The sequence below is a fragment of the Amphibalanus amphitrite genome, unplaced genomic scaffold (genome assembly GCF_019059575.1).
Source record: "Amphibalanus amphitrite isolate SeventyFive unplaced genomic scaffold, NRLGWU_Aamphi_draft 000039F_arrow, whole genome shotgun sequence".
NCBI lineage: Eukaryota > Metazoa > Arthropoda > Thecostraca > Balanomorpha > Balanidae > Amphibalanus > Amphibalanus amphitrite.
This window is the reverse complement of record NW_024881535.1, coordinates 1,297,886-1,320,536: the sequence shown is the minus strand read 5'-3', so window position 1 is coordinate 1,320,536 and position 22,651 is coordinate 1,297,886. Positions and strand designations below refer to the sequence as shown.

General features: G+C 50.7%; 2 protein-coding genes across 3 annotated transcripts; one reads left to right on the top strand and one right to left on the bottom strand.

Annotated features, from left to right (window-relative positions):
- The first annotated feature begins 4,822 nt into the window (after positions 1 to 4,822).
- LOC122374441 (MBT domain-containing protein 1-like) lies at positions 4,823 to 17,867 on the top strand. 2 transcript variants are annotated; one of them, XM_043353220.1, is made up of 7 exons: positions 4,823 to 5,014; positions 9,035 to 9,249; positions 10,962 to 11,237; positions 12,632 to 12,859; positions 13,185 to 13,373; positions 13,754 to 13,906; positions 16,167 to 17,867. In XM_043353220.1, exons 2-7 carry the CDS (start codon positions 9,079 to 9,081, stop codon positions 17,346 to 17,348), a joined length of 2,199 nt encoding a protein of 732 aa, XP_043209155.1. In that variant the 5' UTR covers positions 4,823 to 5,014; positions 9,035 to 9,078; the 3' UTR covers positions 17,349 to 17,867. The 2 variants fall into 2 exon arrangements, with proteins under 2 accessions (XP_043209155.1, XP_043209145.1); XM_043353210.1 differs by having other exon boundaries at positions 4,826 to 5,024.
- A 157-nt stretch (positions 17,868 to 18,024) lies between these two features.
- Positions 18,025 to 20,321, bottom strand: LOC122374433. The gene is made up of 4 exons (XM_043353201.1): positions 20,172 to 20,321; positions 19,735 to 19,859; positions 19,254 to 19,417; positions 18,025 to 18,908 (listed from the first exon to the last, which is right to left on the bottom strand). The coding sequence occupies exons 1-4, from the start codon at positions 20,200 to 20,202 to the stop codon at positions 18,392 to 18,394; spliced, it is 837 nt and encodes a 278-aa protein (XP_043209136.1). The 5' UTR covers positions 20,203 to 20,321; the 3' UTR covers positions 18,025 to 18,391.
- Between the last annotated feature and the right edge of the window lie 2,330 nt (positions 20,322 to 22,651).

The following is a 22,651-nucleotide window of genomic DNA, read 5'->3' as shown; positions in this document are numbered from 1 at the left end:
CGCCAGTGTTTTAACAATCATCAGCAAACATTAAATCGTCAGCATCACGAATCTTCACGAGTTCACGAAACAAAACTCGCCGCCACAACTCATCTCAAATTTCTATTCACCCCGAGGTGAAAAACTTTCTCACGGCGATGAGCGCGAAGCGTTGAAACGTCGTCTCGGTTTCACTGAGGGAGAGAACTTCGTGACCACTCAGTCACACTCGGCTGTGTCCGTGGTCTCACCGTGAATTGTATGAACCGTGAGTTGCCATTAGAGGTGTAAGTCAGACCGTGAGTTGCCATTAGAGGTGTAAGTCAGACCGTGAGTTGCCATTAGAGGTGTAAGTCGGACCGTGAATTGCCATTAGAGGTGTAAGTCGGACTGTGAGTCGGCAGCAGTGTGGTTGATGGCCCGACGGTACTCAGCTCGATTTTGTTCGCTTTCAGTCGGTGGTATTCAAAGTAGGTCGGCCGTGGCGAATGACTTGCAGTTTGTAGAGCAGCTCTCCGTGACTCGTTAGAACATAGCCTGGTGAAACAGCGGTTACTGTTCACATTGAGCTGTTTAACGCCACTTTCGTTTCACCGTAAACGGAGAAGTGTAAATAATTATAAACTAAATTTTGTGTTTACTTATTCCAAAACTTGCTCAATGGATAATCTAAAGTTTTTAAGTTCCCGACTACATGGCCTTAAAACGTCTCGTTAATGTGCTGAGTTCCATAGCCATGCCACGAACCTAACGGAGTGACACCGAAACCTGTCACCATTTTCTCCATCCCGTCTAAAGGGATTTGGCCGGTCATTGAAAGCATCTGCCACAGGTGACGCGTATGTCCCAGCTGCCAAATTTCTACAGCTTAGCATTCATCTCCTTTCGCTGACCATGCTAGTTAGTCATACGAACCACAGATGCTGGGCACTACGGACATCATTAGGGCAGAAGAAATGCCAGTCAGAGCTTTTGAAGAAGACGTGATGCGTTTGGCTGCTGATATGGGTCGTAAAGGGTGCCAATGAAAATGAAATATCCCGGAGGTACGTCAAGATATTCTCGGAATAAAATAGACCCCAAAAACGTCCCATTTGTCAAAACAATGTTACCGTGATAATTCTATGATTTTAACGCATGGTACGGAGTCATAAACGGCTGTCGTGACTCGTGATAAAGAAACGCTTTACAGTTCCTTAGCAGTTTATTTCATCGTGTAGGTACTTTTTCAACTGTAAGCTATATCTGCCTATAAAATGCTTTCTTCATACTTTGCTACAAGTCCGCGTGTTTTTCGCCAAAGCGAAGCAGCCGGACATGAGCTCTGGGGTCCAGGACGATTCATCTTTGTTTAGGCGTTACATCACAGATCTAAAGTTTTGCCTTTGCTGTGCAGCGAACCTGCTAAAAGTAACACTTATCTCAAGTCAGTAAGCCGGTTTTCTCATCTGACCGTCTAATCCAATTCCCTTACAGTTCCGCTAAGAAAACCCGTTTTGCTCTTCCTCTCTCCTTCATTACATCCAATCCACACCCTCCAGCACTAGTGTGACCAGAACGACCAGATCGATCATCATCATCCCATCCCTCCTCCATACCCACACTCTGAAAGCGAAAGGACTGACGTGTCCCGGACTCCCTCGGGCCCCAGGAACCGGTCACAGGTCTGTGTTCCGCGCTGAAGATGCGAAGGAGGCCCCGGGTCCGGCCTGGTCCCCCGGCCGATTCCGCTCTCACTAATGCTGGGAGGAGGCCCGAATGCCCCAGGGGACGGTCAAACTGTCGATCGTCCTGTGCTCGAGTGAAAGTTGTGACGCTGGGAGGCTCAGGCTCGGCCGGTCAGCCTGCCAGGAAAAGAGCTGCTGACCGGCCGGTGTGATGAAATGATGTAACCGACACGGCTGTTTTATGTAACTGCAAGACGCTGACTAATTTATGATCTGTGAGCGGAGTTCACCAACACTCATCAAGGCGGGCGCGGTGGATTTTTATGTGATCTATTGCACACTGAAGTGACCATTACGGCAAGCGCAACGAGTGCTACCTGCAATAAGTATCTCTAAATTACCTAAAAAAGATATGCTTTGCATATTTCCGGTCGTACTGATTCGTCGCACGAATAAAGATAAATGCAAAAATGCGTCAATGACCAATTAGGTGGATATTTGCAAACTATTTACCTACTATTGTCTCGGATGTTTTGATCACGGGTGAGGAGCTTGGGCTCCAAAGGTCATCAACGGTCAGATTATGTATTAACTTTGGCGAAAGTCACTTCGGGGCAGGGCTGCGGAGTCGATGGATTTTCGGCGACTCCGACTCCGACTCCGACTCCGGCTTTCAAAAACCAGCTCCGACTCCGACTCCGACTCCGGGCAGAATTGTCGACTCCGACCGACTCCAACTCCCGACTCCGACTCCGCAGACCTAGCAGGGCTGCGGAGTCGACAGATTTTCGGTGACTCCGACTCCGACTCCGGCTCGGGTTTCTAAAATCGACTCCGACTCCGACTCCGACTCCGGTCACCACTGTCGACTCCGACCGACTCCGACTCCGCAGCCCTGCTTCGGGGTAGTTCTGAGAAAACCTACAAGACTGACCGGTAAATGCCAAAACTCGCAACAAGTTCTAGTGATCACATCGAACATCATTTGGTTGCGCAGAGTGAAAGGTGTTGTTTTGTCGCAAACCGGATTAACGTGATACCAGTATGCATCACACTTACAACTCATGCAGAGGTGGAGGTGTCACTTACGAGCGTCAGAGAGCGTCCTTCCTGAATCAGCATGTCATTACCTGTGAGATACATGTCATGCATTCAATTAACATAATCTGTTGTTTTCCTTTGTTGGAACAGAGATGCAGGGTTACGGTTAATTTCGTAACCGAGGTAAGCGGTGAGTATTTGTAGGGTGATGTGATGAGCCAACATAATTTGCTTAGACTCTTGGCTTAGCTTGTGGCAACAGTAGTTACTCTGCTGGCACGGGTCGGTACGAAAGTGAAAATACCGTTTATAGAAAAGACGTAAAATTTTATTTCTTCCCAAACATTTACCGATTAAACAGTTGTATTTTTATTTGAGAGACAGCCACCACTGGGCCATCTGTACTGGATAACTGGAACTTAACTGGACAAATTTCTCAATGCACGTTGCTCAACTTACAACAGCATCTGACCAAACTCAACTGCGCCCAACGAAAAACGATCGGGATCGCTAATTTGTGGTCTGTGGTGATGCTGGCGCATTTTAGACATAAACCACCGGGCACGAAGTTACACAGCTGCACTGAAAGCTCGCGAGAGAAAAATGGCGCTAAGTTTTGCAAATCTCGCTAGGGCAGTGGTTGATTTCATGTTCACAGTTTAGAAACGCGAAATGTTTTCAATAAACGTTGACCATGGTAACCGCAAAACTATCCGATTTTACAGTGTGTACATATGATGAAAACATAAATCCTGCAAATGCTATGCTTGACATGCAGACTTGAAAACTGATTGAATGATGATGGTTGCCGTTTATAACGGGCAACTTGCACATACATATGTTTAACTTCGATGGTCGACGTATGCATTGATGATGCCGTTTTGCTGCAATTGTAAAATGAATTGAACACTTAGACATCAACATTTAAATCGGGACCCGAGTCGTGCTTCCTTGTTGGAAGACATGAGTCAAAACCATCGAGTCCCTAAGTCTTTCCATTTGACAATAATATAAGTTACAACTAAGCGCAATTTCGAATTACTATAACCTTGTGGAGGTTTATCAGTCATAAGACGATGTGTAAAGACAGGTGGTGGCGATCGCAAGAATTTGACAAATCGAACCAGTGCTGACAGATAATGGTGAGCGACTGCATCACCATGTACCTACTTATGTACCTACCTACGAGTAGAAGCCTAACATCCAAGCCTATAGAGAAGCGCTGAGCAGGAGACTGCATCGCCACATGAAAGCCAACACCAATGCCGGCAACTGAGCGGGAGACTTCATTACCGCATGGGGGCCTAACACCAGCGTACGGACCTCATTGTGAGTGACTGCATCACCGCATAGGTACCTAGCACCAATACCGGGACTTTGGCGGGAGACTTCATCACCGCATGGTGGCCTAACACCAGTGCCGCGGCATCTAAGCGGGAGACTACAATGGCCTATAGAAAAATAGCACTTGATAATTGCACTTGCGACTCGCGTTTGTTTATTGTGTTGCAGTAGCTAATGCCTTTTTTTAATAAATTTATTCCGAATGGATGGATGGGTGGCTCTGGGCTCGGGTGCCACTTTTTTGTGGACAAGGGCGCGACGCGCGTAGCCGTCAGGCTCAAGCGTCCCGGGTGGCACGCTTTAGTGCCTTATAGAGTTCAGTGTATTAATCCCTTATCCTGCTTTTCGGTATCCGAGGAGACACATACGCAGAATGCATACAAATAAATTATAAAAAAAAAATCCATGAAAACCGGGCCACAATAATGACATTTGTGGCTGACGTTAGTAAGTAATTAGCTGCCGCTTTCCCGCAAGTCTTGGCTGAGTCTTGGCTTTTTGTCATCCTTTGATTTAGGCTAGTTCAAGGTTAAGCTTCTTTCTCGAAACCCAGCTGTTGTTTTTTCGGGGGAAATTCTCGAAAATTGCTTGCATTTATTTATAAAAAATATCATAATTATATTTTTAAACCTGTGTTATGTTCATGATTACCAAATGATTTATGATTACCAATATTACATCTTGGCTAAATTTAGACCAAACCACAAACGTATTCCATCAGCAAGTTCTGTCACAAATAACTGTTACTGTTCAAAAACTTCCTTTGGAATGATTTCAGCCTCCTGTTGCTAGGCAGCCTGCTAGTTAATTTTTTTGTTGCTAGGCAACACTTATTACCATCATATCGTCTGGTTTTTCGTGAGAACTGTGCTATTGAACAGAATAGCATACAGCTGGGGCGTCAAGCGTGGTATCAGTCCAGGCCTGAAACTACATCAACCGACGAGATCAACCGACATCAACTACATCACAATCCAGACAAGGTTAGTGGAGGTAAGGACCCAAAAACCTCGTAACGTAAATAATAGGGTTTTCCCCACGCACATGTAATATAATAAGGTGTTTTGGCCTATATTACTAATAATTCCACTCATTTGAAAAATTACATTTGCGTGGGTTTCCCTATTCTGCCTTAAAAAGTGGCCACCGGTCTCGCTTCACGAGCCGGATAGCCTCCTCCTCGCCAGAGGGCTGTTCACGGACCCTGTGTGCGGTCGGACCGCACACAGCCTCCAAGCTCCGCCCACTGCGTCCCTACGTCAGCCTTGCGTCACCGCACACAGCGACCGCTGTGGCCGGTCGGGACTGGCCGCAGCGGACCGTCCACCGCACGCAGCCGTGACGTCAGAGCCGCCTACCCATCCCCTACCCCCACGCCTGCTGGACGTACCGCACACACCGCACGCAGCAGTGTGCGGTGCCCGTGAACACCCCTCTGGCCGAGGATATATAAGGCCACTAAAAAAAAAAAAAGTTGAATGTTTGGTGAAGTGGCATAGAGCCAAGTTGCTACGCGCCCTAACCCATAACAACAACAACAACAACGTGAAGTGGCATAATTTTTCTTCAATTTCTGTTCATTACTGTATGCTTATATCATGATTTGGGTTTCAAATTGGTTTTGTCTGTAACTGAATGACCTTGGTCTTTTTCCATACCTGATATTTAAAACCTTTGCCTATCAAAACACACATTTTCTATAGGTAGTCATAATCTACTTCTCCATGTTAAATAAGGTGGAAACCATAATTGTCATGAAAATGCTGAAATGGACCATCATTTTGATTTATCACAACTATACCAACCATTTTTCGTACAACGAAATTACACATCTGATGTCATTTCGATGTTTATGAGCTGTGTGTGACGTGCGACTGTATTGTAATGTTGTAAAACGCTCCAGAAGTCTGTACACTAGAGAGAAGAAATAGATTGAAAAAAATATGGCCAAGTAAAAACTAGAATAACCTAATCTTACCTGACCTACTGGTTTTTGCCAGTAGTAGTAAAGCAGGCATCACATTTGTTTTTTGCTACCAAGGAGAGGTGCTCTTGCTGTAGGCTAGGTTGTTGGCTTTGGGTTTAAGCTGGTAGGCTAGGTTGCAGGTTGTAGGTAAGGCTAAGTTTGGTTAGGATTGGTTTGGTTTGGTTTGATTAGAGAGCATCTCTGCTCTGGGTATAGCACCTCTCCTTCGTTAAAAGAAAAAAAAAACAGTGTGAAGCATGCTTAAAGGGACCCTCCCACCTTCAAAAAAGTTCATGAATTGGCATGAAAGTGATGTCGCTCGGTTCAGGAAGAGCGAAAACGAATATCTACCAAATTTCACCGAAAAATATTCACCGGTTTTCAAGATATTAGTTTTTACTTTTGTTTACTTTTTTGGGATCTCCGCTGTTTCTAGCGACTTTATTTTAGAAGTGCGGCGTTTGCGGCAGATGTTGCGCGCAAATAGCATATACCACCGCGTGCTACAAAACGTTTTAGTCAAACATTTAAAAATCGTTAGATATTTGCGCTGACGTCACACATTCAGAGGGGTATTCCTAAGCATTAGCCCCTCTGAATCAAAATGCTGCAATTTTGAAATTCAATATTTCCGATTTAAGGCATTTCTCGATGTTGTGAGTGCCGAAACCGGTAATTGTGAGCCAGGGACCCCATTTTGGCTATCTCAACTCAAATCTTATGTTAAGGTGGGAGGGTCCCTTTAACGAATACCTTTTGGCCCACCCGTGGATAAGGAAACAGTTTCTTGCATGGCCATCCAAGGGACCACACGGGGCAGCCAGCTCGCGCAATACCTTGGGATGGACCGCGTCAGGGCCTGGTGATGCTGCCGGACGTAGGTCGCGAAGTCCCCTCTGTGGCCGAGTGGAGTAAAATGCCGGAATTTGACGCTTAGCCGGTAGTGAGAGCCCGGTTCAAGCCTCGGTGTGGGCGGCCACATTTAGCTCCTACGTGTAATGGCGTGCGTGTCTGTGGCAGGGGCCGCACAGAAGCCAGGTAACGTGAGAGAGCGGAGGGGGCCGTGTCCAGTCGTGAGGGCACGTTAAATGTTCGGACAAAATTCTGCCATACAACTGGAATTGCGCGATCGGGTGGTGGGGTCAGGGTCAGCACAACAAGCTATGCTTAGTGCGGGCCCTGATTCCTCAAATTCACCCATTCAACCATTCGGGCTAAATTTATAAAAAAAGTTTGCCCTCCACTTGCTCTGGTGTCACACTCACCCGCAGCTCCTCCAACGTTGGACCTCCATACTGGAGATTCATAGCTGGAACGTCAGCCGGGTCTTCATCCCAGCAGTACACACGGCTGTAGGCTTCGGCCAGAGCCCTGGATGTAGATGCGTCCGTGCATGCCATATCCCCATTCCAGGTGATGAGGTCGTCCACCTTGGTTCTGGTTGTCAGGCGGGAGTGGCCCAGGGGTGCGGAGCCGCCGAGGCCGGCATATTTTGCCCGGAGCCGGAGCCGTGGAACAATATAGCCCTGAGCCGGAGCCGTAAAAAAGGGGCGACTCCGGCTCCTATTTTGTGAAGAGGAAAAAATTATTGACCTAGTTCGGTTTAATAGTTCAAGGCAGTAAAACATGCGCTATTCAAAATATGAAAAAAGTCCTGTTATGCAAATATAGAAGCAACGTGCACCAATCCCATCGTCTTTTTTCTTCCACCCGTATTTAATTGCATAGGGGATGTACTGAGTATTGGAGCCGGAGCCGCCGAAGCCGGACCATTTTACTCGGAGCCGGAGCCGGAGCTGGAGCCGCCATGGCATTTCACCCGGAGCTGGAGCCGGAGCCGATTTTTTTTTTCTCCGGAGCCGGAGCCGTCTGAAATTTCCACGGCTCCGCATCCCTGGGGAGTGCACATAACGCCAAAATGCACATACTCAGTCCCGTAGCTCAGTCGGTAGAGCGTTGGACTCCGCGTGGTGAGAGCACGCGTTCCCGGTTATAACAGTCCGGGTTCGAAGCGCGACGGGTGCTTGACATTTATGGGCCTCCTGACAGGTATGGTTGCGGTTGGTGGCAGGCCGTACCCAGGCGAAGTCAGTAAGGGGACCGGCCTTGCGCGGCTATGTGCGCACGTTAAACTTTGGACTCTAAATTCTGCCATAGAGCCGGAATTGCGCGATCGGAGGGTAGAGGGCAGGGTCAACGCAACAAGCTGTGCTTAGTGGGGGCTCTGTTCTTACTCCTTGTGAAAGGTGAATCCTTCCATTCAAAAGGTTCGGTCTAAATTTTTTTAATGCCGTCGGGTTTTCCGGCAGGGTTCTCCACCAATTGCCGCTCAAAATTCCTGCAAAAATACTCAAATTTTTCAGTATTTTGAGTTAAAATGGCGCCTGGCCTGGTTTACGCAACATTGACATTGGCTCGTTTTTGTGTGAATTTGAATGCCTGATACGTTTTTTGGAGCCCTGATAGCAAATGGATAACAAATGGCTCCAGGCAAAATGTGCCGGCTCCGGCGGCTCCGGGTCCAGCTCTGGCTCCGCACCCCTGCTTGTAATATTACATCTTATGTCAATCTCATATGTTACATGTAAAACTTGAAAAAATGAACCAAAGTCATGTAAGGTGACTGACCTTGACCTGACCTTCACATGAGCTTGACACCCTGCATAATGCATGGGAAAAACATCATTTCACACGTTTGAATATTTATAACCACAAAACGTCAGGAAATGCTTGAATAATGTTCGCTGACAGGTACTGAATCACGATTCCGGCCTGACGTGGCTTTGAGAAATGGGTCATAGGTCAAATGTCATTTCATTCAGGGTCATGAAGTTTCAGAGTAGGTGAAAATGACTAACTCCAGGTTACTGAAAGTTTGGGCGCGATCGGCTGCTTTTTGTGCGAGTTAAAAAAAAAAAATAGGGGGAGGGAGGGTCTGTGGAGCCCCCTATAAGTGCAAGGGTTAAAAATGCTTATGCATCTCATTTTATGAATGACATCAGTATTGAGTATTTACTGACGTTCTCATCCTTTACAGATAGAAGCTGAGAAAGTTAGTGTGACCTGCGTGGTCTCAAGACAATGGACCCGCCGGTCAGTACCGGTGGGACCGAGACAGGGGAGGGTAGCTCCTCGAAGGATCCACCACCAAACGGCTCCGGAGATGCTGGCGGCGACAAGGATGGCCCGGCAAAGGAGGCACCTAAGCCGGCTGAGCCTAAACCTTCTGCTCCACCAGTGAAGAAGATAAAGGTTTGTTGGTGTAACTCTTCTTTGTTTCTGTATTGGTTTTCCTTCCATACATTAGAAAATATTTTTGTTCATTTTCAGTAGAAAGGTACAAAGTGCATTTCCATTATGATTGAATAGTTGGTGTCAGATCCTTATTCTCTACAGGGTGGAAAATAATTACGCGAACATACTTTTTCGTCTTATAGCAATGGAAAAAGCGGCGGTGACATGAAAATTTCATCTTTTCACATATTCCTATTTATGTGCGATACACTGACAAAGGCGTTCAGGCATAATTGACATGAGCATGTCAAGCACTGTTGGGCAAAGCTTAGTCCACGCCTCCTGGAGCTGTCTGGTGAGGCAATCGATGTTGGTGGCTACTAGCAGCTCTTAGACGCTCTCCTGAAGAGTCGCCTGGATATTTTTGATCAAATTGAGGTCTGGGCTATTCCCAGATTGACCATTATATGCCCAGAAGAAGAACGGGTTCTCAAAGCACCAGTCTTGCGTCTTTTTGGCCGTGAGAGGAAGGACTTTATCAATCATGAAGAAGAGTTTCTTTGCGTCGGGCACAAAAGTGCGCTGAATCATTTTGCCCCTTTTGGTGCATTGATGGATTAGATAAAGAGACTCGTCTGGAAGGATGTTCCACTAGTTGTATACTTTATTTTTGGTGGCCTTGTTGGTCACTACATGCAATTCTGACACCATCGGGGCGCTCATAACACGCTGATGTGTGTTCCTTTGCCGGATGTTTGAAGGTTGGGACGGGCGGGACGTCGGACGCATCAGCAGCCCCCAACGCGTTGTTCTGCAGGTTTGACGGATGAAATAGCTTCGAAGATATCTCACCCAACCACAAAGCCAGCTGCCTGTCCTCCTCTGTTCAGGTTTGGCGGTCTTTAGAAAACTTAAATTGACAATCCTGCTGTTAATTCATGAATTTTGGCCATCTCGATTGTTTGTACGGCTTGATTTTCGAATTTTCACGGACTTATGTATGAATCGTGATATCTTAGATCGGGTACCCGGCCAAAGTAAACCATTTTGCCTGTTTTCGGGTCGACTGTTGTCGTTTGGTCGCGGAAATGGTGACCACCCATTCGGCGCCTGAATTCGCCGAGGTTTTACTGCCGCCAACGGCTTTGCTTTTTAAGTCCTCTTAAGTTTTATTATGCTTCAACCAAACGTGTAATTGAGTAATGCTGGTGCCGAGACCGTTCCGAGTCCCTTCCGCACCAATCCAGCCAAAATAATCACAAACGCTTTCCCTGGCAACTTTAAATTGAGCTCTTTGCCCATTTTGGTCTTGAGCAGCGTATGGCGTCAGCACCACTCGAAGCCGAGAGGTGTTGTAGACCTTCCAAGTCATTTTTCAAAGTAAGGTCACTTTTGTTAGATGAGGCGACAACAAACACGACCAGTCATGTTCCATAACAGCCCGCGCTCATACAAAATCTCCACTGACGGGCGAAATTGTAAGAAAATACATGTTCGCGTAATTACTTTCCACCCTGTATTATTATCTTACTCATCTTAATTTCTCTTTTCTCATCTCTCTCTCTCTCTCTCTCTCTCTCTCTCTCTCTCTCTCTCTCTCTCTCTCTCTCTCTCTCTCTCTCTCTCTCTCTCTCTCTCTCTCTCTCTCTCTCTCTCTCTCTCTCTCTCTCTCTCTCTCTCTCTCTCTCTCTCTCTCTCCCCCTCCTTCTCTCCCTCTCCCATGCCACCAGCACTGCTCATCGCGGCCATATCAGCGTAACCCGCGCAGCCCGCCGCCGCCACCGGCCGCCAACTCCGCCTTCACAGCACAGGAGCTGGCCAGCTCCTTCTGCTGGGATCACCTGATGCGCAAAGCCACGTTCGAGGCGGCGCCGGTCGAGTGTTTCAGACACGCGCCTCTCAGCCAAACGTGGCGCAATGTGTGCGCCGGTCTGAAGGCAGAAGTGGCGCAGAAGGGCGTCGGGAAGGGTGCTCCGACGACCTACTGGGTGGCCACACTGCTGCAGGTAAGGAAGGGGGGTGGGAGGGATGGGAGATGGTTGTGATTAGGGTAGGGAACTGGGGATGAGGCATTGTTGTGTGATGCTTCAGTGAGCAACAGTTTGACTACAGGGTCTTTCATAATGAATGTCATTTTTAAAATAGCCATAGCTCAGGTGATATACATCACAAAGTTTTTGTCAATACCCGAATGAAATAACAAATCATGGGAAATTATGTACACATGACTCGCATTTAGGTACCCTTCATCGATTTTTAACTGTGTCGCCTCGCTTTCGGACACAGATTTCGGCCCGCGGACGCAAATGGTGCACCACGCGCTTCACATCCTCCGCGCACCGCCTTGCAGCAAACCTTTCCACTGTAACCAGTAGCTCTATGAGGGTCACTGGAAGGGTCTCTGCTTGGGGTCTCCAAGACGACTGTCCAAAATCAGAAATACATCGGCGAGAGATCAGGGCTCTAAGCTGGCCATGGCCGCTCAGTGAGACGGCTGATCACTCGTTTGTCAAAGTTGCATCCAACCACTGCACTGGCGCCCAGCCGCCGTTGTCACTTGAAACTCACTTCAGCGCCGTCCTGCTGAAACCAGCGGCCTTGTCTTTGAACCCCGCCAGGCACATGAGGCCAGAATCCTTCCTTGAGCAATGAGCACTGAGCAGCCTCAGATAAGCTGGCCCGGTCACTGATAAGCCAGAAGCGAACCAGTGGACGAAGACACGCCCGTCGACCACGGCAGCCCAAAACATGACCTTTCGTGCGTTTTGTTCCTTTCAGTCAATCGTGACATGCTGGAATCTGTTCACAAGTCTGTGATAATTTTAGAGCGGACATTGTGCTTCTTTTAAAAGTGTCCCCGAATCTTACGGTGGACAGCCGTGCGCTTCAGTGAGCCGTTTCCCAAGACCACCCAAAACGCCTACGTGAAAAAAGAGCTGACCCGTATTGTAGGGGGAGGCATTTCATGTCCGCACAAAAGGGAAGTTTGGTGAAGTGTGGCAGTTTTGATTACATCAACAGAAATTCCAAGAAATTTGCAATGAGGTAAATACAAAATTTATGGCTTAATTATTTACGAACACCTTCAACTTCGCGTTTTAAAAATAACATTCATTATGAAAGACCCTGTAGGTATGGGAAAACATGTATGACACTTTCATTCTAGATTTATGGTACTAAGACCATGTGAAGCTGCCCATTTCATAAAACGATTTTGTATCTTATCCTGCTATCACAAACTACAAGTAGTTACCTACCAAAACCACTTTTCATATCACCTGTTTGATATCTGCAGAACCAGCACTAGATCTGCCACACACTCCCACCCAACCATCTCCCGTCGTGCCCAGCTGCTCCCTCCCTCCAATCATCTTAACACTTCCCCCGCTCCGCTCCCCAGGTGCAGGGCTACCGCGGCCTGTTCCGTCCCGAGGGTCTGGGCTCCGACTCCAGTCTGGACCGGTGGCTGGAGATCTGCTCGCCGGAGGTGAAGCCGGTCGGCTGGTGCGCCTCGCGCGGCCTGCCGCTGACACCGCCGCCGCCGGCCGGGCCTGCCGCCGACTGGCAGCGGCGGCTGGTAGGAGTGCTGACCGGATCACGGACACTGCCGCCCTCCTTCTATAGGAAGGTAGGTCAGGGGGAGTGTGGGGGAAAGGGGTTTGTAGGGAGTCAAAAGAGGGGTTTGTGTCATTCAGCATTGACAATTTTGCGTTGATTTGATGTCCTGCTGTTCGTAATCATGCTTTGGGAACGTGGACTTTGTTCCCTCACTTCACTGGTTCGGGTTTTATGTCACTTTTCGTTCAAGTCGTCCATTTACTGGCTTTTTTGTTTCATATCCTCCTTTATGTTGCGTTGCTGTTACCCTCCCCTCCCACCATACCCTGTCCCTCACTACTGCCCCTCACTGTCTATCACTCAATCTCAATTTATATGAACATCACATTTCTCAGGTGATGTCCAGTCTCAGCCGCGGCTCTCAACTCTCAGTCGGACAGACCATAGAAGTGGTCGACAAGAGCTGCATCAGTCAGATGCGTGCGGCGCGTATCACGCGTCAGATCGGACGGAGGCTGCATGTGCACTATCTGGACGCCCATCCGGACGACGGGGGGTTCTGGTGTCACGAGAACTCACCGCTGGTGAGTGCAGAGAGCGGGGAGAGAGTAGGGGAGGTGTGGGGGATGATCTGGTCAAGGATAGAGATCAGGGGTAGATCTGCTGTCAATGCTACGTAGCAATGTAGTAATTAGACTGAGGAGACAGTATAAATGCATAGCGCATGTTTTTTTTTTATTTTGTATTGTAAACTTGTCTGTGCTTTGCTTGGGCTCTGAGGACTGAGTTGACCTAAACTGTAGCTGGTTTTCAGTGAAAATTAGGTAGACCTCTCACCCCACACACGTCCACCCCCTCTAACCTGATTTTACTGTCTGACTTTGCCTGCCGTTGGGTGCAAGCCCGCTGGCGAATCTTAAACAAACAAACAAATAACCCCCCCCCCTGCCGTTACCCCCGTCAGGTGCACCCGGTGGGCTGGTCGCGCGCCGTCGGACACCGTATCCAGGCGCCGGACGACTACCTGGCGCGCTGCGAGTCGGGCCGCTTCCTGCCCACGGACGCCACCGAGGACTACCTGCCCGCGCCGCCGGCCGTCACTCACGAGGGGTTCAAGGTAGGTGAATCGGGAAGGTGGGATTGCTTATGAGGAAAGGGATGGATTACTTTGGAGGGAAGGGGGTTACATGTCTTATATAGTGGGAGAACGTTACTTGGAATTTGTCATTTTGGTTATTTTTATTCGTGGGTTTAGGTAAGGAGTTTGGGCCCTCTGCAGTTTGCCCCATAGACCAGAATGTGGGATCGCTGTAGCCGTCAATTGTTCTGCCCCAGTGCTTTCGCCTACCTGTCAGTCTGGACTTACACGATGAAATAAAGCTAATTGTATAAGCTTATTGTATAATTGTATAATTGTATTAACCCTCGCCGGCACAGGCCATTTTGAGTCCTTCGACGGCACAAGGGGGGGGGGGGGGTTGGTACGACCCCTCCTCGCGTTTGGCCCCTGATCGAGCTAGAGCTTCGCGGAAAAAACGAGCGTGTTGCCCGTCACGAGAGGAAGCCGATGATACCCAATTTTAAGGTCCTAGGTCATCGGGTGACCTGCCAGGTCAGGTCAATGACCCGAAAACCGGGAAAATCGGGACCTGTTAGAAAGTCGTAAAGTGTGGCTGCTATGTGGTTTTCCGGGGTGCTGATCACGAATATCGTGTTAGTTTTGATCATAGATGATGTCTTTAAGCATTTAGACCAGGTCGGGTCAGGTCAGGTCAAGTCAACCGGTAGGGGTTGTGACGGGTATTCGTAATACGTGTCAACCGCCTCGGACAGCTTCGTAACATGTTACGAAGGCACCAAAACTACTTCGTAAATGTTCAAATGGTTGCTAAATTCGAATTCAGCTCCAAAAACTAGCCTAGAAACCAGGGATGCGGAGCCGTGGAAATTTCAGACGGCTCCGGCTCCGGCTCCGGCTCCGGAGAAAAAAATCGGCTCCGGCTCCGGCTCCGGCTCCGGGTGAAATGTTATGGCGGCTCCGGCTCCGGCTCCGGCTCCGAGTAAAATGGTCCGGCTCCGGCGGCTCCGGCTCCGGCGGCTCCGGCTCCGACTCAGTACATCCCCTACGCAATCAATTAAATACGGGTGGAAGAAAAATTGGATTGGTTATACGCGTTACTCTTTGCCATGACCGGCTCACCGCGTCCCCGCGCAAACGCACCTCGGAGAAAACTGGCAGAACAAAGGGCTAGGAAGCGATGGCATTGGAAACGCAGTCGCCGCGAATCGGAGTTCAGTGAACCATCGTAAGCTGACACCCGTCTCGGCTGCATTGGGGGGTGAGGGGTGGGGGGTGTGTGGGATGAGACGGTGCTGGGAGTCGCAGTCCACTGCACTGGTTTGAAAACGATGGCTGTCACCTGATGACTGGTCCTCATGTTCTGGGGATGCAGTAGACGTGGGGGGGGGGGAAGAGCAAACAGGAAGTTGTTTGCGTACTGTGGGATACTGGGGATATTCGGATTTTTTCATTCACTTGATGGCCCATGACGTAAGTACCATATGTTTTACTGCCTTGTACTGTCAAACCGAACTAGGTCAATTATTTTTTTTCTCTTCAAAAAATAAAAAGGAGCCGGAGTCGCCCCCTTTTTTGGCGGCTCCGGCTCCGGCTCCGGCTCCGGGCTATATTGTTTCACGGCTCCGGCTCCGGCTCCGGCTCCGGGCAAAATATGCCGGCTCCGGCGGCTCCGGCTCCGACTCCGGCTCCGGCTCCGCATCCCTGCTAGAAACATGTAAAACTCGAAAAAGTGAACCGAGGTCACCCGAGGTCACCAAAGGTCAATGGCCTGACCTGACCTTCAGGTGACCTTGACACCCACCCTAATGCATGGGAGCAACATCAAATCACATGTTTGAACGTTTGAAACCACGAAAAGCTTGCAAACGCGCGGCTAATGCGAGCCGACATGCGCCGAACCGCGATTTCGGCCAAACATGGTCACATAAAAGAGGTCACAGGTCAAAGGTCATTAGGGTCAGGGTCATGAAATTTTCAGGGTAGGTGTAAAATTGATCAATGCGAGGGTACTGAAAGTTTCATCGCGATCGGCCGCTTTTTACGCGAGTTATTCGCGAAAAACCTTAGGGGGGGTTGCATCAACCCCCCCCCCCCCCCTGTGCCGGCGAGGGTTAAGCTAGTTGTATTTTATATCAACACATTTCGGTGTCCAGTACATGTGTATTATCAATATTTTGTTGCAGCGATATTTGTTGACAAGGAACACTGTTTCAATGTCAAAACCCGCTTTGGCCGTTCGTCAAACCTGTCGATCATAACGGATTTTCGTCTGACCCCCGGTCCCCCTCTCCCCCAGCTCGGTATGAAGCTGGAGGCTCTGGACCCGCTGAACCTCGGCTCGATCGGGGTGGCCACAGTGCGCGACACGCTCCAAAACCACTTCATCATGGTACAACTGGAGACGGAGCCGGAGTCGGACTGGTTCTGTTACCACGCCTCCTCGCCCTACATCTTCCCGCCGGGCTTCTGCCGCACTGTGGGGATCCCCCTGACCCCTCCGCACAGCTACCGGTACATGGAGGGGCAGGGGTTCTTCTGGGAGGTGTACCTGCGCGCGGAGGGCGCCAGTGCGGCGCCGGCTCATCTCTTCCACCGGCCGCCGCTGTCTCACGGCTTCCAGCCCGGCCACAAGCTGGAGGCGGTGGATCTGATGGACCCGCAGCTGGTGTGCGCTGCCACGGTGGGGCAGGTGGTGGGACGGCTGCTTAGGATCCATTTTGACGGCTGGGAGGAGCAGTTCGATCAGTGGGCGGATGTGGAGAGTCCCGATCTGTTCCCGGTGGGATGGTGTAAGCTGGTGGGGTATCCCCTAGAGCCGCCGCGCCCGCCTGATAAGATTCTCAAGAAGCCGGGACCGAAGAAGCGGCGGGGTCGGCCGCGGGGCCCGCGCGGCGCTGGAGGCCGCACCCCGCGCACCCCCGGCCGGCGCTCCGGCGGTGGCGAGGATCTCAGCGAGTCACACGAGGCAGAGTCAGAGCTGGAGTCAACAGTCGGTGACGGAGAGTCAGTGGCGGAGTCCGCGGCGGGGAGGGATGACTCCACCGTCCGGAGTCTTCCCGGGGAGACTCCGGAGCCGGAGCTGCGTCTGGAGTTCACCCCGACACCCACGTCCGGTCGGAGGTCGGAGGGGAGCGTGGTACCCACTCCGGAGCCAGGTGGCGGGCCCGCTCCTCCGCCGGAGTCAGTCCAGCCTTCTGTCTCCACAGCAGGGGCCGGTACAGTCCCAGAACCAGCCGCGGAGCCGCACACTGAGGCGGCCGAAGGGAGGTCAGAAGAGATCGCTGAGCCACCTCAGGTTTCTAAACCCCAGACGGAGGCGGTGACTCCTCAGGCTGAGGCTCAGCCGATGGAGGTATGTGAACAGGGGGCCCCTGAGGCTAGGGATGCCCCACACCCCCAGGGATCCCAGGGGGACGCCCAGAGCTCAGAGGGTTCCCAGGATCCGTCGGTATCCACTGAGCAGCCGATGGAAACATAAGATGACCATGTTTTGTTTGACTTCACGAGAGAAAGTGCAGCCACAGGGTGACCCCACACCCCACAAAGATTTGTCCCGTTTGTTGTAAGGGAAGGCCGTAGTATTACGATACTTCGCGGTGCGTTTAGTCTGGCGTTTTCGAACGTCATTGCGCTTCGCGAGGTTTGCAAATGTTACCTGCGAAGGCTGTGGGTTCCTGAAGTGTTGAACCAGAGTTGTGTGTTAATTGAGCTTTCGAAACAGGGTGTTTCGTTTCGTTCAGGGCCAATACGGATTTGTGTGTCATGCAGTTTGTGTGTGAAGACTTGCCAACGTTAATAGCAAAGCTCAGATACTTCTCAGTGGGCACAGCCGTTGGGTTTCACGTTGCCATACACTTTGTTCATGTGTTTGTAGCACAGGTATCATGCCATTGCCTTGCGATCTCGCCATTAAAGTCATTTACCCACTGTGTTATGCTTGGCGAGTGTTCTCGGCGCTTTGCGGGGCATTTCAATACAGAGACACGCACTTTTTCAACACAGGTCTTTCACTGGTTTAAAGGTCGGATAAGTGCTAGTCTAGCCTTAGTGGTTCGATGGTCTTCCATCATGGCACATTCCATGGTGATATAATTGATACGGGCATCGCGAAATCTGAGTTCGGTTAAATCCACTCTTCGTAAGCCAATCTATTCCGCGGTTGTTTATCGTAGTATATTTAGCATGTATCAAAGTGTCACAGCATTGCACGCACGTTATCTTCTCCACTTAACACGCGTCAACATTTCGCTCATCCGCAGCGAAATACCACAAACTTCTTGTGTTCAGTTGGACAGTATTACCTTCCGACTAGGAATCATGACCTTTACCGCGACTACGCCCGAAACGCGGCAGGCGGGAGGGCGGTACAGGAGATAGTAAACTACATTTATGAAAAGTCTTGCGCATTGCCGCAGCGACACATGACAGGTGCACACGAGACCCAACAGAGCACTCCAATCGCTGTAGCACTCAAACATTTTGACACACAATCCTTCCCCAAAAAGTCCTTTCAAAGTCCTCTCAGTGTGTTCCGATATTTTCCAGCCTGCGCGGCCACACCTTCGCAGATCGTTTGGCCTTTTTCAGCTCCTCGCCTGCCTCCCGCCTGCTCCGATCCGCTGTCGTACCCCCTGTTACGTCATTTGTAGCTGCCTCCGCACCCCTTGTGACGTCATCTGTAGCCTGTCTGTGCATGTTGCGACTGGTGATATGATGTAGCCCGTGTAGCCTCCTCAGAAGCGCCAGTAGCTCTCGAGACCTCTCTCTTGCCGTGTCTGTCGATGTCTCATTCCCGTTCTGACGTCCATGACTCATCACTCTGTACCATTTGAGTAGAGCGCCCCTCGGTAGGGCGTTATCCTCCCTAGTGTCGCTGGGTTTTCCGTGAGGGGTGTGCTGACTGGTTGAGTTGTCGCTCATGTACCGAGCTGGACTGGTAGGCAGGGGTCGCTGAGGACTCTCTGTGTCGTCAGTGCGGTGCTGATGGCCGGCCAGTAGTACCAGCAGAAGTCGGCCGCGAGAGGTGGTGTTGCCTTCACTGTGAAAACACACACGGGATAAAGAACATCAGTTTCTTACCCTTTAGGTCGACTCTCCACCTAACGGGTGCTGGAACATTTATATCACACATTTATATCACATTCCTTTTCATATCGTGGCTCGTTCGTATCACTTGGGGGAAAATTCAATGTACGCTACTGTCAAATCACAGGAAATCCATCACTCCTGCGAGCCACTTACTATAGCTGGTATTCTTCTGGAGAAATTCCTGATAGTCGGTAACCCTTATTGAAGAGATAAGTGGATTCTAATGTGCGCGGACCACAGTCAAGCTGGTGTTCATCACGGGTGTATTAGTTACTCATCCGTCGTTTCGACCTACCCAGCGCCGTTTCCCACCCGGCCGGGGTCCGGTGTAGGGGTGACGGTGCTCCCATCAGGTGCAGGGATCTGGGTCCTCAGAGGCAGACTGGTGGTGGTAGTGACGTCACTACCGTCCAGCGCGCTTCCCCAGTTCAGGAGGACGGTGACCAGCACTGCCAGCAACTGGGGACAATGACGGCATTGGCATAATCGATATTCGCTGTCATCATTCAAGATTCACAGACACAAAGTTTGATTTGAAACTCGCTGTGTAATGCCTCAGCTTCTCACAGTGCCTCACACTTCTCAGCCCTTGCAGAAACTAATATGATGATATTAAATGACATCGGTATTATCCAGCTTGCATGTCGATTTCAGGCAATTCACTACGCTCAGGTTCTACAATTTTACACAGTAGTCAATAGAACCACCTACATTGCAGGTATATTGCCTTAAGTAACAGATGCTACCCCTTCATTAGACGCCGGCACCCCACAAACCTGAACAGCGAGCAGTGAGCAGCAGGCGGTGAGCAGACACCATTTCAGTGAGAGGCAGCGCGACTCTCGCCTCTCGTCGATCAGCTTCCCCTTGTCGGAGGGAGGCAGCGTCACCACAGGCAGGCCTGCGGAAACAAAGAGTTAGACGGTTAGATGATGGCGATCCCTAGCAGCCAATAAGATGTTTTACCATTTCGCGTATTCACTGCTAGCAGATAGAAGTGACATATTTTTCTCTCCGCCTTTTTTGTCTAAAGATGGATAACTAACATTTTAGCGATCTGTTTGCATCTGATACGCATATCGTAATGATACGCATATCTCTTCCCGCTCCCACTTTCTTCTCTCCCCCGCTCTCCAAGCCTTCTCCATCTCTTCGTACCCCTACCGACAGAAACCTCCCTCCCCATCCTAGGAACCCAATCACTATTAGTTACCTGCAGTCATTTCGCCTATCGTCTTGGCCATGTCCCACGCTGTCCACAATCCACTCTCAATACTCGTTCTTTTTGAAAAGCGAAAACAACACAGACCGTCCCACCCCAAGCTCTCCACTGCGAACGATTACCTAACCAACCGCGCTGAGTCGCACACTAAATTTGACGTAAAATCGATTTTTACGTGCTACAGACACGTCAATGAATGACAGTTGTGAGTTCGGGGCGGTTAGAAAACATGTCAATTTTGAGGGTTTGACAGGTAGATGAAGGGAAACTGACTGATCGACTGATGCCGCGGAGTTGGTGTTGGTAGGCCGATTTTATCGAAATGTGTGCAGTGTGCACTATGTTGTCACGAGTTGAGTATCTCGCCCATCCAAGCAGACCTCAGTATGCGATGCTCAGTAACATCAGAGCGCTCACCTACCACCACTAACATACCTTCTTGACTCCCTTCCTCACTAATGCTTACCAACTACCTAGAAAAGCTCACCTTCAAGTGATTTTCACTACCGGAGCCCTCAAGAGCCGCCACCTCTTGCTTTTCTCCCTACTTCCTAGCTTTCTGGCTCTCCGGCCGATACCGACGGTTGTTGGGAGTCCTTCCGCATTAGTTTCTGTGAGTCGCTCCGCACCGGTTTTTGGGAGTCCCTCCGCACTAGTTGCTTTGAGTCACCTCGCACTAACTTCTTTGAGTCCTTGCGTGCCATTTGCTGTGAGTCCCTCCGCACCGGTTGCTGGGAGCTGCTCCGCGCCGGTTGCTGCGAGCTGCTAACCGCCGGTTGCTGAGAGTCCTTCCGCACTGGCTGCTGAGAGTCCCTCCGCGCCGGTTGCTGTGATCTGTTTTGCGCCGGTTGCTGGGAGCTGCTAGCCGCCGGTTGCTGAGAACTGCACTCCGGTTGCTGAGAGCTGCTGCGTCGCCACGGAGGCAGCACCAGGGCGCTGCGGCGCCACACACTGAGCAGCTCGGCACTGCGCAGCGGACAGGGTGACAGGCGGCGCAGCTGGCGACCGCGGCCGTCTGAACCGTCCGACCGAGCGCCCATCTCGACCAGGGTGCTGACCGGACCTACGGAAAGGGAGTGGTAGAAACCAAGTTACTGACTGGGCCTGGTGAGGCCGACGAGGAGTGCTTAGTTGGGGCTCATTCATCAGGAGCTGGAGGCTGGAGCTAGCGATCGGTTGACGACGGGTGCATATCAGATAACTGGAAAGCTATTTATCAAAGTGAACGCATCGTCCCATTTTATTAATACCGTGCACCGCGTCGATTAAACGCTTGTCTTCTCTTTATTTCTCACCCTCCCTCCATCTCCTCCTCCTTTTCTCTCTCCATCTCTCTCTCTCTCTCTCCTCCCTCCCTCTTCTCCCCTCCCTCTCACCTCCTAACATCACAGCTCTCATCAGCGGACTCCAGCCCTCGGAATCGGCCTGCTCCAGCGGTGCTCCAGCGGCCACCAGGCGACGAACCACGGCAGCGCTGCCCCCATCGGCCGCGTGGTGCAGCGCGGACCGTCCTGAGCGGTCCTGGGAGGTCACAGAGGCGCCGGCGGAGAGCAGCAAGTCGACGATGTCTAGATGACCCTGCGGGAGAGGTAGAGGTGGGAGGGTGAGAGGAGGTCGAGAGGAAGAAGAGTATAATTGGTGAGGGGAGGGAGATGCGTAATCTTGAAACGTGCACTGGGTTTCTAAGTTAGCAATTAAAACGTCATCAGCCATTGGATCGCTAAGAGGGCCTTCCTAAGTTATTGTACTGATCCATTTCTGTTCCTACGCTTTCAAACTTTTCAGCCTAACAGGAACGATGCATCAAGCTTTCAACTCCAGAGTGCCTCCCGGCTGTTCTTACCGCGAAGCTGGCGAACATGAGCGCTGTTTTGCCGGCCCCCTGACTGCTCTGGTTCACATCGGCTCCTCGCCGCAGCAGAAGGGAGCTCATGGATCGGAACCCCTCGCGCGCCGCCACCATCAGCGCGCTGAGGCCGTACGCGCTGACGGCGCTGACGGCACGCGGCCGGCGCGTCAGAATCGTCTCCACGCGCTCCACACGGTCCAGCAGGACGGCCCGGTGGAGATCGGAGACGGAGACGGGCGCCGGGAGCGTGCTGAAGGTGAACGTCTGAGGGAGAGCCGAGGTGGGGGGGGGGATGTAGAGGGGTGGTTATCGGGAGAGAAATAGACGCACATTTCGCCTGAGTCATTGCTGGTCGCGTTACAAGCTCAAAATCTAGGTACTAATCCATAGCACTGACTCATGTAGTGCACCGTATTCACTATCACAATCCGCGCAACATAATCATGCTCACCGGAAGACCTGCCGTATCAACGAACCATATACCCCGATCATCGAAGCCTGCTCCCTCCTATCTGACAAAAACACAAGTTTGCACCTCCGTCCCTGTGAGGCTGTGTCCCCTAAGCCATGCTCTCACCAAGACAATGCCGGCTTCGCCGCTCCCGTTCCTCCCATCCCGTCC